At 37.3% G+C, this 14,166-nt stretch overlaps 1 protein-coding gene across 1 annotated transcript; it reads right to left on the bottom strand.

Moving 5' to 3' along the window:
- Window positions 1-12,092: 12,092 nt before the first annotated feature.
- ier2b (immediate early response 2b) lies at window positions 12,093-13,537 on the bottom strand. Its single transcript, XM_028452718.1, has one exon. The coding sequence runs from the start codon at window positions 13,425-13,427 to the stop codon at window positions 12,888-12,890; it is 540 nt and encodes a 179-aa protein (XP_028308519.1). The 5' UTR covers window positions 13,428-13,537; the 3' UTR covers window positions 12,093-12,887.
- Between the last annotated feature and the right edge of the window lie 629 nt (window positions 13,538-14,166).

Below are 14,166 nucleotides of genomic sequence, written 5' to 3'. Positions count from 1 at the left end.
TTTTGAAATAGTTCTAATATCTATATATATATTTTTTTAATTTTTACAATATAATGAATTTATTGCTGCATACATGCAGAAAAAAGGAGAACCTAAATACTGTTTAAGATGTGGATGTTATCTTTCATCTGATTATGTTTTTAATTAACCTTAAATCTTTTTAATTACTGTAAAAAAGTCCTTCATGGTATTGTTCATTAAACTTCATTTTATGAGCTGTTTTTTGTATTAAAAAATAATTTAATTTTCTTTTTGTGTTCATTTAAGCTCCATACAATCAAAAATATTATTTTATTTTTGTAACTCAATTTTAGATTTATTTGAACCTTCATTTTACAATATAAAATTGGTTTTCTAGAATCTCAGCAAACATCAATCCCAGGAAACTCAATTTTATTGTTTATATCAAAAGTAAAAAAGTAATTTTTTAAGTTAAATCTAAGTTAAATCTAATTTTTACAGTAAGCCCTTAATGTCATAAATTAATTTGGAGTAGACGTTTCTATCTCCATCGTTCATACAGTTTATCATTTATACTCAAACGTTTTAGTAATAGATTCAATTCAAATGACTCACTGTATTTTTACCCAGTGTATCTGTAACTATGCAGGTCTGCATGGCGAGCGTCCTGATTGGTTGAACAGCACATCTTCCCTTATCAGAGGCACAGCGGCGTCAGTGGATGGATGCACGCATGCATCCTGTGACATATCCTGAGAAAAGGCTTTTTATAGCTGGAGCGGCTGGAGCTGTACGTCACTGCTGCTGCTCTGTGCATCTTAACTAGGCACATGTCACATGTCCTCACAGCTCAGAGGCTTTAGTTTGTCAATCCACCAACACATTCATCAATTCTAAACCCAAACATCACATTTAGTGATGGCTTTTAAAGCTGCTCAAGACAATACGTTGGTATCAGTGACGTGTCGTGAGCACTAGGGTTGGGTAGGCGGGGCATTCCAAATTGAGACCACCAATGTCAACACCAGTGACAAATTCATATGTTTCTGCTGGCAAGTGTTCATTCAATTCAATTCAATTCAACTTTATTTGTATAGCGCAATTTACAACAAAGTCATCTCAATGTGCTTATCAAAATATAAAATTCATAATAAGAAAGAAAAAACCCAACAAGATCCACATGAACAAGTATTTAGCCATCTAACAAAATCAACATCGTAAAACACCATTAAAGAAACATAAACAATTATTTAATATAGCCTCCATACTCTCCCAACAAGATATATCTCATGACACGGCAGCACATCCGTTGTTTGTGTTGGATAGCTCAGGTGTTGGTCTCCCATCTTTTAAAAGCTGTCGTTTTTTTCCTCAAAAACAGTTTCTCTATTATCTCTGGTGCTGTCATCCTGCCTGTAGTGCTATCCCGCCCACTAGCTAGAGAACGTAGCAGCAGCGGTCACGTGATATCAATTCACTAATGCAATGTGAACTTAGGTATAGCATTTAGCATAGCACGGTTACGTCCAAAGGCAGCGTAGAGAGCTGCCTTTGGACGTAAATGGTTTTCATCTCGGGGACCTGACTGCGCATGCCCAAACACAAAAACTGGTTTGTATCAAAGACATATCTGTGTTCGAAATGACACACTAACATACCATACACTACAAACTAAATGAGCATATACTGTCTACTATATACTATAGTATGATTAAGATGATGAGCGTTCCCACTAAAAGTATACTTTCAAGTTTCCTAACCCTACAACAGCAAAAACCTGAAGTTCACTGAGGCTAAATTTCCCCGTTGATTCTCCACCTTTGAATGTTCTGAAAACATGGTAGGCAGTGACTATCCATACGGTTGCCGAATCAATATACAGACATTCCATCCGTACGCAATGCCCCTCATTGGCCAGTTTAGGTCACATGATAGGTCCGTCATTGGCCAGTTTAGGTCACGCGACTAAGTCTAAACTTAACCTTAAACCTAACCCTAACCATATAAATTGTTGCGATATAGAGTTGTAACCTAACCCTAAGACGCTGCGTACGTGTACTTCGGTAAATGTACCAATAGCATCGGGAGTTATCCGTACGGCAACTGTACAAATAGACACTTTCAACATTTTAAGTGAGAAAGTGATGAATTAGAATATCAACATGTGCTCATTTGACCTATAAAATCACGTATACACATTTCATTCCGACATTTCGGAGATTCCATATTTTCCGCCTTTTACTACTGACGAAACTTCATGTTAACTTCAAAAAAAGAGCCCTATTTACAAAAGCATTAAAAAAATGAATGGAAGACAAGACAAGATGCTTTTGTGTTGAAAAAGGGATGTTTGACTTTTAGCTTGAAGCTGGTCCCAAGACGATTTTACGTTCTGCTCGCAATGCATCATGGGACGGTTGAGTATGACTAGTGCGTATACATAAAAATATCCCTATATAGTATACATCCGGATAATTGCCACGTACTCAATCTTTTCATACTATCTAATGTGAACGCGCTACAATTTTGACGTCAAATTTAGTATGAGTAGTATGTTAGTATGACATTTCAAACACGGCCATAGTGTAAGCCTCATACATCAATAAATCATTTACAATAAAGATGAAAAATGTTGAAATTGCCACTTGAAAGTTTGTTTTGATCTTCAATGTAAACACTCATTGCATTGTGGGATGTGGAGTCCCGTAGACGGATGCATTAAAGTGCTTTTACTACATTCTTACTGTAATTGCTTGTTTTCTTTTGCCAGTGTTTTCCTTCTATCGCTTGCCACTATTTTTGATCTGGTTTTGTTCCCAGTATTCCCTGTGATATCAAAAACATTCGATTTCAGATGGATTTTGATAGTTCCATTTATTGTAAACCCTGTAATAAACATCTGCCATTGTTTTACCATAACTTATGTTTTGGGGAGTCACTTTCACAGAGTTTTTGGGCAAAAATACAAAAAATGACAGCCAGAAAAGAAGAAAGGAATCAAGGATCAATATTAAATGGGAGGTATTTCTTATGAAAAACTGAAGAAATTACTCACAAAGGTTGAAATTGCCACTCTCAAATTTGTTTTTGACTCATCGGGGCTGTACTACGAAGCTGGATAAGTATATCCAGGATATCTCTCCGTTAGCGGGTTTCACCTAACCAGACATTCTCAAGCCGAGAGTCACTGTACTACGAAGCAGGATATAAACACATTCACCTAACCCAGGTGATTTCAGGCAGGCTACGCGCGTTCCTGTAGCGTATGTATGAATGAATGAAAGAATTCATGTGTTCATCCGTCAGCGCATACAGAGAGCGTCCGACACAGGCTTCATCGGCCACTCCAGATCCGTTCATCAGATATAATTCTATATCTTTCCAAAAGGATGTCATCGGTAAATGAAAGGATTGCATTTATCTATTAATAATCTTTCTTTCCTAAACACAGCTGTCAGATCTGCACCAACCAGGATCTTCTAACAATGGGCAGCTCATTTTCCAAGAGAACTGATTGGTCAGGAGGCGGGACTTTAGTACTAGCTCAGATCTTATCCAGAACAAAACCTACTCCCAACCAGGTTAGCTGTTCAGCCTAAGTTACCATGGTGATTTAGTTCGGTAAGAAATTAGGCAGCGTCGTAGTACAGCACAGACCGAATAAATCCTGGAAGTTAAGAGGAAATCCAGCTTCGTCGTACAGGCCCATCATGAACAAAGTTTTTGTTGTCAAATGGATATGTAACTTAAACTTAATTAAAAAAAAATTGTGCATTGCATTGTGGAACTTGGAGTTTCGTAGAACAGTGGTTCCCAAACAGGGGTACATATAGCCCTAGGGGTACAGGAGCACATTGCAGGGGGTATACAGAAACATTTAATAATTAATTTAAAAATAATCGGGAAATGTTCCTATTTCATTTTTAGGCATTTTTTTTTTTTTACAAGTTAACCACAAACTAACAGGACTATTGCTCAATAAAATACAATATTTTCTTGTAATTTATTGAAACAGGATTATTTCATGCTGTAGAGACCTTTTTATCTCAGTCCGACATTAGGAGACAATCATTAGCTACATTTTACAAATGAGACTGTATTTACTTACTATTGAATTAATCACATTAAAGTTGTAGTTTAGCTAAATACCACTTTAAATTCCACTCATTGTTTTGAATGTGTAGATTGAACCTTAGGGAACCATTGTTTGAGACACATTTAGGGGTTTTAGAGAGCCCGCTGTTCCACAGATGAAAAAGCATATCAAATTATTGAGAGGGTACTTATGATATGAAGAGTGGGTACAAATTATGTGACAAAAAAGCGAAGGGGGTATACGGGACAAGCAAGGTTGGGAACCACTGGTGTAGAAGAAAAGTTTCTTTAAGAACATGTTTTTACTTCCTTCTTTCTGGGATTTCTTGTGTTGCTTCTCCACACGCGGCACAGTGAGTCACTTCATTCAATTTCTGTTCTGGTTTGTTTATCGTGTTCCCCGTGATATAACTTCACTTCTAAAAAAAAGAAAAATGAAATTGAAAGATATTGTTTATCATAAAATAATACAAATAATGTTCAAATCAAAAATAAATTATCTTCCAAAAAGCGTTTAAAAATATTTCTCACTACAGACCATAAATAAGCAGTAAGAGTTTATTTTACCAAAAGCAAGATTAGAAGTTAAAGGAAGATGTCTGTCTGTTCTAAGGGTTAATTTGTGGAATACCGTTGATTAAGAAATAAAAATGAGTGGCACACTATTTAATTTTAAAAAGAGAATGTGTTTTTTGTTAAATGTTGTCTATAAAAGAAAGTATATGATGAGAATGTATATATTTTTATTATTATTATTTTGTTTTTGTTTTGCATTATTTGAAAAAAGGCACTTCAAATGTACTTGTTTAATGCTTGCATTTCTTTTGTATGTATTACTGGAAAAGGTAACTTGAATGTTATTTATGCTGAGCATATAAGCATTTTTGCTTCTGTCTTTGTCTTGTTATATATTTTTAAATTAAAATTCATGTTTTAATAATTTTTTGTTAGACTGAAACAAACAAATAAACTGAAAACTGCAACTTTGATTTTTGTTGTGTTTGAGCGTTTCCATGAAATACCAAAATATCCACATCCGCCATTGTTTACTCGCCAGAAAAATGAGTTTTTGAGGTCACACTGCAGCATCAGTCTTTTGATGAAATACAGGTACAGCTTAGAAATGTTAGTTCAGCAGCTTTAAAGGTGACACAAACAGGAAACCAGTGGATGGAGTGGACCAGTGTGGCTGTAATACTCCGTAATAAGAAACCAAATGTCCCAGAGGAGGCTCCAGGCAGCTTCACCACACACATGCACATAAATCCACTTTCCATCGGTGCTACGGTTCTGTCAGACACTACAGCTCACCTCTAAATGTGTGCAGAGGGGAGCAATCCGTCTTAATCTATGATCAACGGCACGGCACAGAAAAACCATAATAGCAATGAGACTCAGACAGAAACATCAAGGACTGTGGGTGGGAGTTCTGCAGAAATCATTGTTGACTGGCATCATTATTTGTCTTCCAGGAAGACAATAGTTCTTTTGAGAAAGCAGTAAATCTATCCCAGACTGTTTTCAAACACTCCCAGAATAAAGCCACAGATAAATGCTGTCATTACTGCTGAAAACACCCTCAGAAGACGTGTTCAGCCCCCCAGACTCATCAGACCTCCCTCCACCCACAATGCCTCCTCTAGGTGTGTGTGTGTGTGTGTGTGTGTGTGTGTGTGTGTGTGTGTGTGTGTGTGTGTGTGTGTGTGCGTGTGTGTGTGTGTGTGTGTGTGTGTGTGTGTGTGTGTGTGTGTGTGTTGCATTATTCTCTCTTGGAACACGGTGTTCTAAAGTCTTGTGTACCCTGCAGTGAACAGCTCACCGCTCTGACTCGCAGCAGGCTCACTGAACAACACAGTAAGAGGTTTGCATGTTCTCACTGAGCGTACATAGGTTTTCACCACATACACTCGTTTTCTACCACAGGGGGTATGTCAGAATTTAGATTAATGATTAATCTGAGCTTTAACACAGGGAAAAACAAAAGGTTTGTGTGTTTTTACACTCAATTTGTGTTTTTGTTGTTGTATATTTTGGTTCCTTTGTGTGTTTTGTTGTCATTCAATATATACTTTGCTCTCATTTTGTGTCATTTTTGTTGTTTTTCAGGTTTTTTAAGTCATTTTTGTGTATTCTTCTTGTTCTTTTGTGTATTCTTGTTGTCCTTTTGTGTCCATGTGTGTGTTTTTGGAGTTGTTATTTTGTATTTGTGTTGTTGTTTTGGATTTTTGGGGTCATTTTTGTTGGTTATTGTTGTCTTTTTGTGTATTTTTCTGTTATTGTGTGTGTGTTTGGAGTTGTTCTTTAGTATTTCTGTTGTTTTTTTTTTTTTTTTTTTGGAGTCATTTTTGTGTATCTTTGTTGTCCATTTGTGTATTTTTTTGACATTTTGTGTGTTTTTGGAGTCATTCTTTTTTATTTTTGTTGTTGTTTTGTTCTTTTGGGGTGATTTTTGTATATCTTTGTTGTCCTTTTGTGTATTTTTTGGGGCCTTTTGTGTGTTTTTGGAGCCACTTTGTCCATTTACTTTAGGGGCATGCCATTATTGATATAGAGATTATATGAATATGTTAACTTAAACTTTTATTTTAAACAGTTGTGTTTTGATACATTTCACCGAGAGTTCGAAAAAATCGAGAAAAATTTAGATTTATAACTACTTTCGGTTAGCATAAAATACAATTATTATAAATTTAGTTTAATGTTAATAAAACTCTTACTCCAAGTGCATTAAAACTGATAAATTTGTACACAAAAAATTATATGTTGCTTTATTTTATATACACACCTTTTTGTGATCTGATTTCAGTTGTTTTTATTCATTTTAGACTTTTACTGTAGTATCTCGTATGTGTGTTTAATTGTTGTATTTCATTCTGTACCTGACTGTAATACAGTTTTCCTAATTGGTAATTTTTGAAAACAAAATTTCAACCCAAAGCATCTAGTTAGAATTAAAAACATATGTATAAAGACAATATAAAAAAAGACAAGAAATGTATATTAAATGTGTTTATTGTATACAAATTCAATAAAATCCAATATCCTCCTCTTATGATTTATTCGTTGTTGGTATTTTCTCTGTGATGCAAAGTCCTATTTACACCATAACACCAAAACAAACTGAAGGTGAAAAATATTTACTTCTAATCAGAGGATTTAAGTGAGAAAAAATGAAAGCCAAGTTCTCTGAATAGTGCTTGTGTCCCAGATTTGGAGGCTGTTTTTCTCATGTTAAGCCAGTGTTGATCAGGGTCACAGTCATCAAAGTACTCTGACCACATCCATGTGCTGGGTTGCTATAGCATTAGCACTCCCTGTGTGATAATGCAGCTGCTAAGCTTTGATATGGGAATTTAAAATCCTCAAGGTAAATGTAATAAAATATTTCTGTAAAAGAAGTTAATGAATGGATGTTGTATCAAAAGCTGTCCTTCCATATTCTGTGCCTACTTATCCTGATCATTGCAACCAACATGGGCAGCTTTGTTTACGGAGTTTTGCATGCATGTTCTCTAAATCAGATGAAGAAGGAGGACGAAACTCAAAATCCAGAATAAAATCCTGAAACGAAAAATATGAAAATCAACCCACGCTCGTTTAGCGCAGACTTTCGAAAACTGCCAATCGGATTCGTTCGTCTCCATGGAGACACTGTTCCAAAAGGAAAACGGTTTTCGGAACAATGTTGGTCAGTCTCTGTGTGTGTGTGTGTGTGTGTGTGTGTGTGTGTGTGTGTGTGTGTGTGTGTGTGTGTGTGTGTGTGTGTGTGTGTGTGTGTGTGTGTGTGTGTGTGTGTGTGTGTGCACGATTGTACACTGATGACATCACTGTTGATGACATCATCAGTGTTCTAAAGCAATGTTTAACAGGAGTTCCACAGTGTGGATGGGAAAATAAATGGGATGTATATCTATATATTTTCTTTAGGTAGCCAGAACATCACCAAAATTTAATCAGCTGTTCCTTGTCCCATCACCAAAATGTTGTCAAAATCCGTTCTTAACTTTTCAAGTTATTGTGTGTACACAAACAAACAAACACACACACATACGCAAACACACACACAGAAACAAACTGACCAACATACTTCCAAAAATTGTCTTAGTGTTAAGCCCAATGAAACCAAAACAGAAAGACTGTAAGGCAATGGTCAACATGAGGAGAGAGTGACTAAGACAATCCATCAGCAAATACTTGGTGTTTTACCTCAATCAGGAGTGTAAAACTCATTTTAGTTCAGGGGCGAAATATGCCTCCATACCCCGAGCCGAGTAGAGCCGACACCACCAGTGGAAACGCACCATCATGGCACGTTTCCACTGGTCTTATCTGCTGTACTCGGCTCTACTCTCTTTTTTTGATCAGACATTCACAGTTTGGATGTTACTCAACCCTTGCACTTATATCATCACATCTCCATGACAACCAAGTAAAGTCCAGCAGCTGATAAGAGCATGTGACACCGTTGGAAAAAACCCACCAAGGGTTGAACTCTGAAACTCCCATTATCAAACAACACTGTGTGAAACAGTGACTTATAGAAAATATTAGCAATTTTAAAATGCCTACTATGACTTCCAAACACACTGTTTTGCATTCCGTAATGACGTGATAATGGAGTGGATGAGAGGTTTATCCCTGCAAATGACATCATCTGACACACAAACACACAACCCACACAGCCCAGTGTGTCAACAGGAAACGGCTCACATTGAAAGTGTTTGTGCTGCTAATGTTGTACTCACTCTGAAACTATGTTGTTGTCATGTTTTTAACCTATGAAAAAAAGCTGTAGACCATGTTTGAAACCTTTGTTTTCTGGTGGACTCAGATCTGACATTCAGCAGTTACATAAAATCAGTTTAAAAAAAAAAGAATTGCTTCTATCACCTAAAGAACATCTAGTGAAAGGTTTTATGAAAAGATCAGGAGAAGCTGCTCCATGCTTTGATCTCCAGCAGACTGGACTATTATAATGGTTTTCATCAAACAGCTACAGCTGGTTCAGAACAAAGAGGTCAGAGCACATTAGTCCAGTTTTAGTCTTTACACTGGCTCCCAGTCAGCCTCAGAATAGACTTTAAAGTTCTGCTGCTGGTGTATACATCTGTGAATGGTCCAGAATCCATCAGTGAGATGTTAGTCAGGTATGAACCCAGCAGGTCCCTCAGATCTATGGACACAGGTCAGATAGTGGAGCCCAGAGCTCACAGTAAACAAGGGTGTAAGAAACAAGTGATTCGGTGATATATATATCACAATATTTCCCCGTGCGATTACCATATTGATCCAAAACTGTCCAAAACGATTTTTTTAATCATGTTTTTTACAAAGAAAAAACCATTAATTGCGCTAACATATGCATAGCACGTAAACATGCATTTAGTAGGTGTCAGTGAACCACATCACACCTTGTTAAACTACCTACTACTAATACATATTGGACACTTTTATAAATGTATGTTGTTATATTTATTTAATATTTTAAGAACTTAACAGAATCAAAATCTTTCAAAAACTTAAACATATTTTTTTAATGTAATTTGAAAATTTGATAAATGTTGATATTAGTATTTTAATTACAGTTTGTTACCATTTACTTTGTTCTCGCAAGTTTTTTTTTCTGTGTCAAAACGAGATAAATAGTATTTCATACCATTTTGTACTTGTAAAGGTAAAATTTGTAATTACTGATATTGTGATATATGGCGAGGTATATTGTGTTGTTTAGTATTGGAATATATCGTATCATGACATGCAACTTGTGAATCGTATCGTATCATCAGATTCATGCCAATGAACACAAATGTTCTGCTGTAAGGAAGTGGAACAAAGCATCACATGTGAACATTTTTAAATCCAATTTAAAGGCACTCATTTTTTCTACTGCATTTGTTTAAGAGGGAGATTTTTAACCATTTCATTGTTGATTTCAAACTTTGTAAATGTATTTTTATTGTTCTTTCATGTTTTTTGCAGTATTTTCAAATCATGTACAAATAAATTGTCCTTCCCTTCACCTAAAACATTTAAGTATGGTGTTATCATCAGTGATGAGACTGCAGACAGCTACCATAAATACAGGTCCATGCATTATTTTCCTATTACTGAACAACATACTGTATCTCAGGGATGGGCAACCCTATAGCAGCATTAATACAGGGAGAAAAGGGGTTTTGTCTTTTTTTGTTTTTGTTTGTCTTTATCTGTGGTTTTTTCAGTTTTTAGTCATGTGTGTTTTTGTTATTTTTCGTGTTCTTGTTGTAATTTTGTGTATTTTTCTGTCATTTTCTGCATTTTTGTTGTCATTTTGTGTGTCCTTGGAGCTATTCTGTAATATATTGTTTTTTGTATTTTTCTGTCATTTTGTTGCCCTGTTATTTTTTTTTTTTTTGTGTCCTTGATGTAATTTTCTTTATTTTTCTGTCATTTTCTGCATTTTTTTTTTCTGGATTTATGCATTTTGGGGATTACTTTTTGTATTTTTGCTGTTGTTTTGTGCATTTTTGCTAACAATTTGTGTGTCTTTGGAGCTATTTTGTAATGCATTGTTGTTTTTTGTGTTTTTGTAGTCATTTTGAGTATTTTTAGAATTTTTTGTGTACTTTGTGCATTTTGCTGTCGATTTACGTGTTTTGGGAGGTATTTTGTGTGTTATGCTGGGCTTTATATTCCTTCCAAATTCTTGGGGATTTGTTTTGGGGGCCGCACAAAATTAGACAGAGGGCCACATGAGGCCCCTGGGCCATCTGTTGCCCATGTCTGGCATATATTGCATCAACTTTGTCTTTACTGCACCAAAGGAAACTTTTGAACTAGCTTTTATTTGTGGTTATTTTTTGTGTTCTTGATGTAATTTTCTGTATTTTTCAGCATTTTTGTTCTTGATTTATGCATTTTTGGGATGACTTTTTGTATTTTTGCTGTTGTTTTTGATATTTTTGGTGTACTTTGTGCATTTTGCTGTCGATTTGTGTGTTTTGGGAAGTATTTTGTGTATTATGCTGGGCTTTATATTCCTTCCAACTTGTTGGGGATTTGTTTTTGGGGGGGTCGCACAAAAATAGACCGAGGGCCATGTGTGACATTTATGAATACATTGAATCCACTTTCTCTTTACAGCACTGAAGGACACTTTTTAACTTCTTTTTTTTTTTTTTTTTTTTCACCAAAATCTTCAGTTTCCTCTTGTTTCTTATTTGAATCTTTTTGATGTAAAAGATTTTCAGCTTTCATTAATTTGGCTTTATTTTCTTTCAAATGTTTACTTTTTTATTGTGGAAAGTTGAGAACGTTTGTAGTACGATCTATTAATAACCAGCCCTCCCTGAGCTGTAAACTCTGCATTATTCAGCAGCAGGTGTTAAGCCTTCAGCCTCCATGTTACACAACTTTTTTTTTTCGTTACTTGGATCTGTGACAGGTCACGGTGAGGAGGAAACGTGTCATTCAATATTCTGTCAGAACCCAAACGGAAGGGATTGTTGTTGCCATGGGTTTATTTTTATTGCGTTTGTTGTAAAGCGTGTGATTAGCTGGAGCAGGTTCGTACCAACCTCCTCCCGTCTGTAACAGGATTGACCCTGTGAACTGTGGCCTACAAAGACTAAAAAGGCCCTTTCATCAGCATAACTCAGTGGTTTCCAACCTTTTTTGGATCCTGACCCCATTTTGATATCAAGAACGACCCTAAACACTTTTTTTCCCCCAAGAAATACTTCTTGAACATGTTTGTTATACTGTACCACAAAAACTGCATTTCAATATTAGTATTAACTACATGTATGTATGACAAAGTGAAAGTAAAGAATACAGTTGTTTAAGATTGTTTTAATTTGAAAAAGAATTATAATTTATAGAATTCAAAAATGTATTTCTAAAAAGTATTTTTTTTTTTTTTAATCAATTACGAAACGTTTCAGGTGATGACCCCAGTTTAACGCTCAGTGACCCCACATGGGGTCCCGACCCCAAGGTTGGAAAATACTGACAAAACCTCTATATATGGAAAAGAACTGTACACATTTCAGAAGGACTGATGTTACTTTTAACACTTTTATTACAAACATTTACAACAAATATAATTACAGACACATGTTTTTAATAAAAGCAGCTTGGAATGTGAGGTAACTGTAGTTCATAAATCATGTATGAGAACTTACATTAATGAGATTTAAAGTCACACATTAGTGGGTTTACATTCAGACTTTAAAACAATCCTGATCAGTAGTGTTGACTGATCAAAGTTCACAGCAGCAGTGTGTGTGTGTGTGTGTGTGTGTGTGTGTGTGTGTGTGTGTGTGTGTGTGATGTCCTTGGTCAGGCCTTGAGTTTGTAGAGCAGCTCTAAAGTGTGAGTGTGTGTTAATCTGTGGTTAAACATTCACCATTTCACTCCTCATGTTGCTGACTCACGTCGCTTTCTGCTGACTCATCCTTCCTATCCCTTTGAATCACACTCACTCACTTGTTTGGACTCATTCTACTGAAGGTGAATCACAAGGAAACAAACAAAAAAAAGTCACACAAGTTCGTCCTCCTCCAGTTTCGACCACAAACTTTTCCCATAACAGGGACTCCTCTTCGGCCCTGGCTGGTCTGAGGGCCGGACACAGTTCACGGCCCTGGCTGGTCTGAGGGTCTGAGGGCCGGACACAGTTCACGGCCCTGGCTGGTCTGAGGGCCGGACACAGTTCGCGGCGGTAATCCGTGAGTCCCGGGACGGCTGATGTAGGTCAGCTCCTCGGTGCACAAAGGGACCAAAGCTCCCTTGTTGACTGACTCTTATCCAGAGTCTCAGTAGAGGTCGTTTTCTGTCCTCCATGGATGGGCTCAGAATGCGGAGATGACCCGGTTCAGAGACAGGCTGGTGAGGGACTCCGGGTGCCCGGAGCGACAGCACGCCGCATAGCGCTCCTCCCCGGGCTCCAGCCTCGCCCTCTTACTTGGGAGGAAGTCGGGCGCAGCCGACGTCTTTCCCCGGCGCTTCCTGGACTGTTTAGCCGGACTTAAGTTCTCTTTGTCCCCTGAGGCTCCACGCTCATACTCAGCCTCTGGCTCTTCTGTAGCCGCCTGGGCTGAGGGGGAGGTCGGCTGAGGCTCGGACACTGTCCGCTCAGGCTCTACGGAGCTGGTGGTGTCCATCGGCTCCTCTGGGGGGGACGGCCCACTATGAGGCTCGCTGTCCCGGGAGGAGGAGTGGTAGATGTCCCGGGCGGACCTCATAACCAGAGATAGCAGCAGGCTCCGGTGCAGTCTCAGTCCTCCCCGCTGGGCCCGGGAGGCGTACAGCTTACTTATGGAGACTGCCAGGATCCGCCTGGCCTCCATATTAACATCCATGTTAACGTCCATGTCTGCTGCGGTACTCATTGTTTTTATACGTCCTTATAGCAACACGATTATGTCCACTTCTGTGTTTGGAGCCTGAGGTGAATGAAGTTTAATTTGTGACTTTCTGACTGTTACACACTCAGGAATGAGTGCGTGTGAGCGAGGGTGGTGCTTTATTCTCTCACTGACGTCATCAGGGCTTCATTCACAGTGACAAACAGGCTCCACCCACACCTGCACACACACACACACACACACACACACACACACACACACACACACACACACACGCACACACACACACACACACACACACACACACACACTTCATCTGGTCTGTCTACTTTTATTTCTCACACCTATTGTTTACAATTGGATAGCTACTATTACATGACATATAAAATCAAATGTAATTGAAATAAGACAATTCAGTGTAATTTAATTTATATTACAACCATAAATCATCACATAGCGCTCAAGACAAGAAGGGTGTTGATCTCACATGTGTAAAATCATGTTATTATAGTTGTTTTGACACGTGTATTTATACATCCTTTATCCTTTATTATTATTCATATTATGATAGTGTTTCTGTTTTTTCGTTTTGTTCTTCGCACCATCCACCACCTTTCCTGATTCTGATTCTTACAAAAATAAACCTAGGTTTGTATTTTTAAATCTTATTTTTTGTATTTTTAATCATGTGTGTGAGAAAACATCATCACTTCACATGAATTACATTATTCATGTATCCCTTTCTTTCAATTTCGTTGTAATC

Source organism: Gouania willdenowi, chromosome 1 (assembly GCF_900634775.1).
Source record: "Gouania willdenowi chromosome 1, fGouWil2.1, whole genome shotgun sequence".
Classification (NCBI taxonomy): domain Eukaryota; kingdom Metazoa; phylum Chordata; class Actinopteri; order Blenniiformes; family Gobiesocidae; genus Gouania; species Gouania willdenowi.
Note: the sequence above shows the minus strand (reverse complement) of the source record. Positions and strands in the feature narration are given on the sequence as shown.

Coding starts and splice junctions, on each gene's coding strand:
- ier2b (XM_028452718.1), bottom strand. CDS start 13,427: ATGAGTACCGCAGCAGACATGGACGTTAACATGGATGTTAATATGGAG.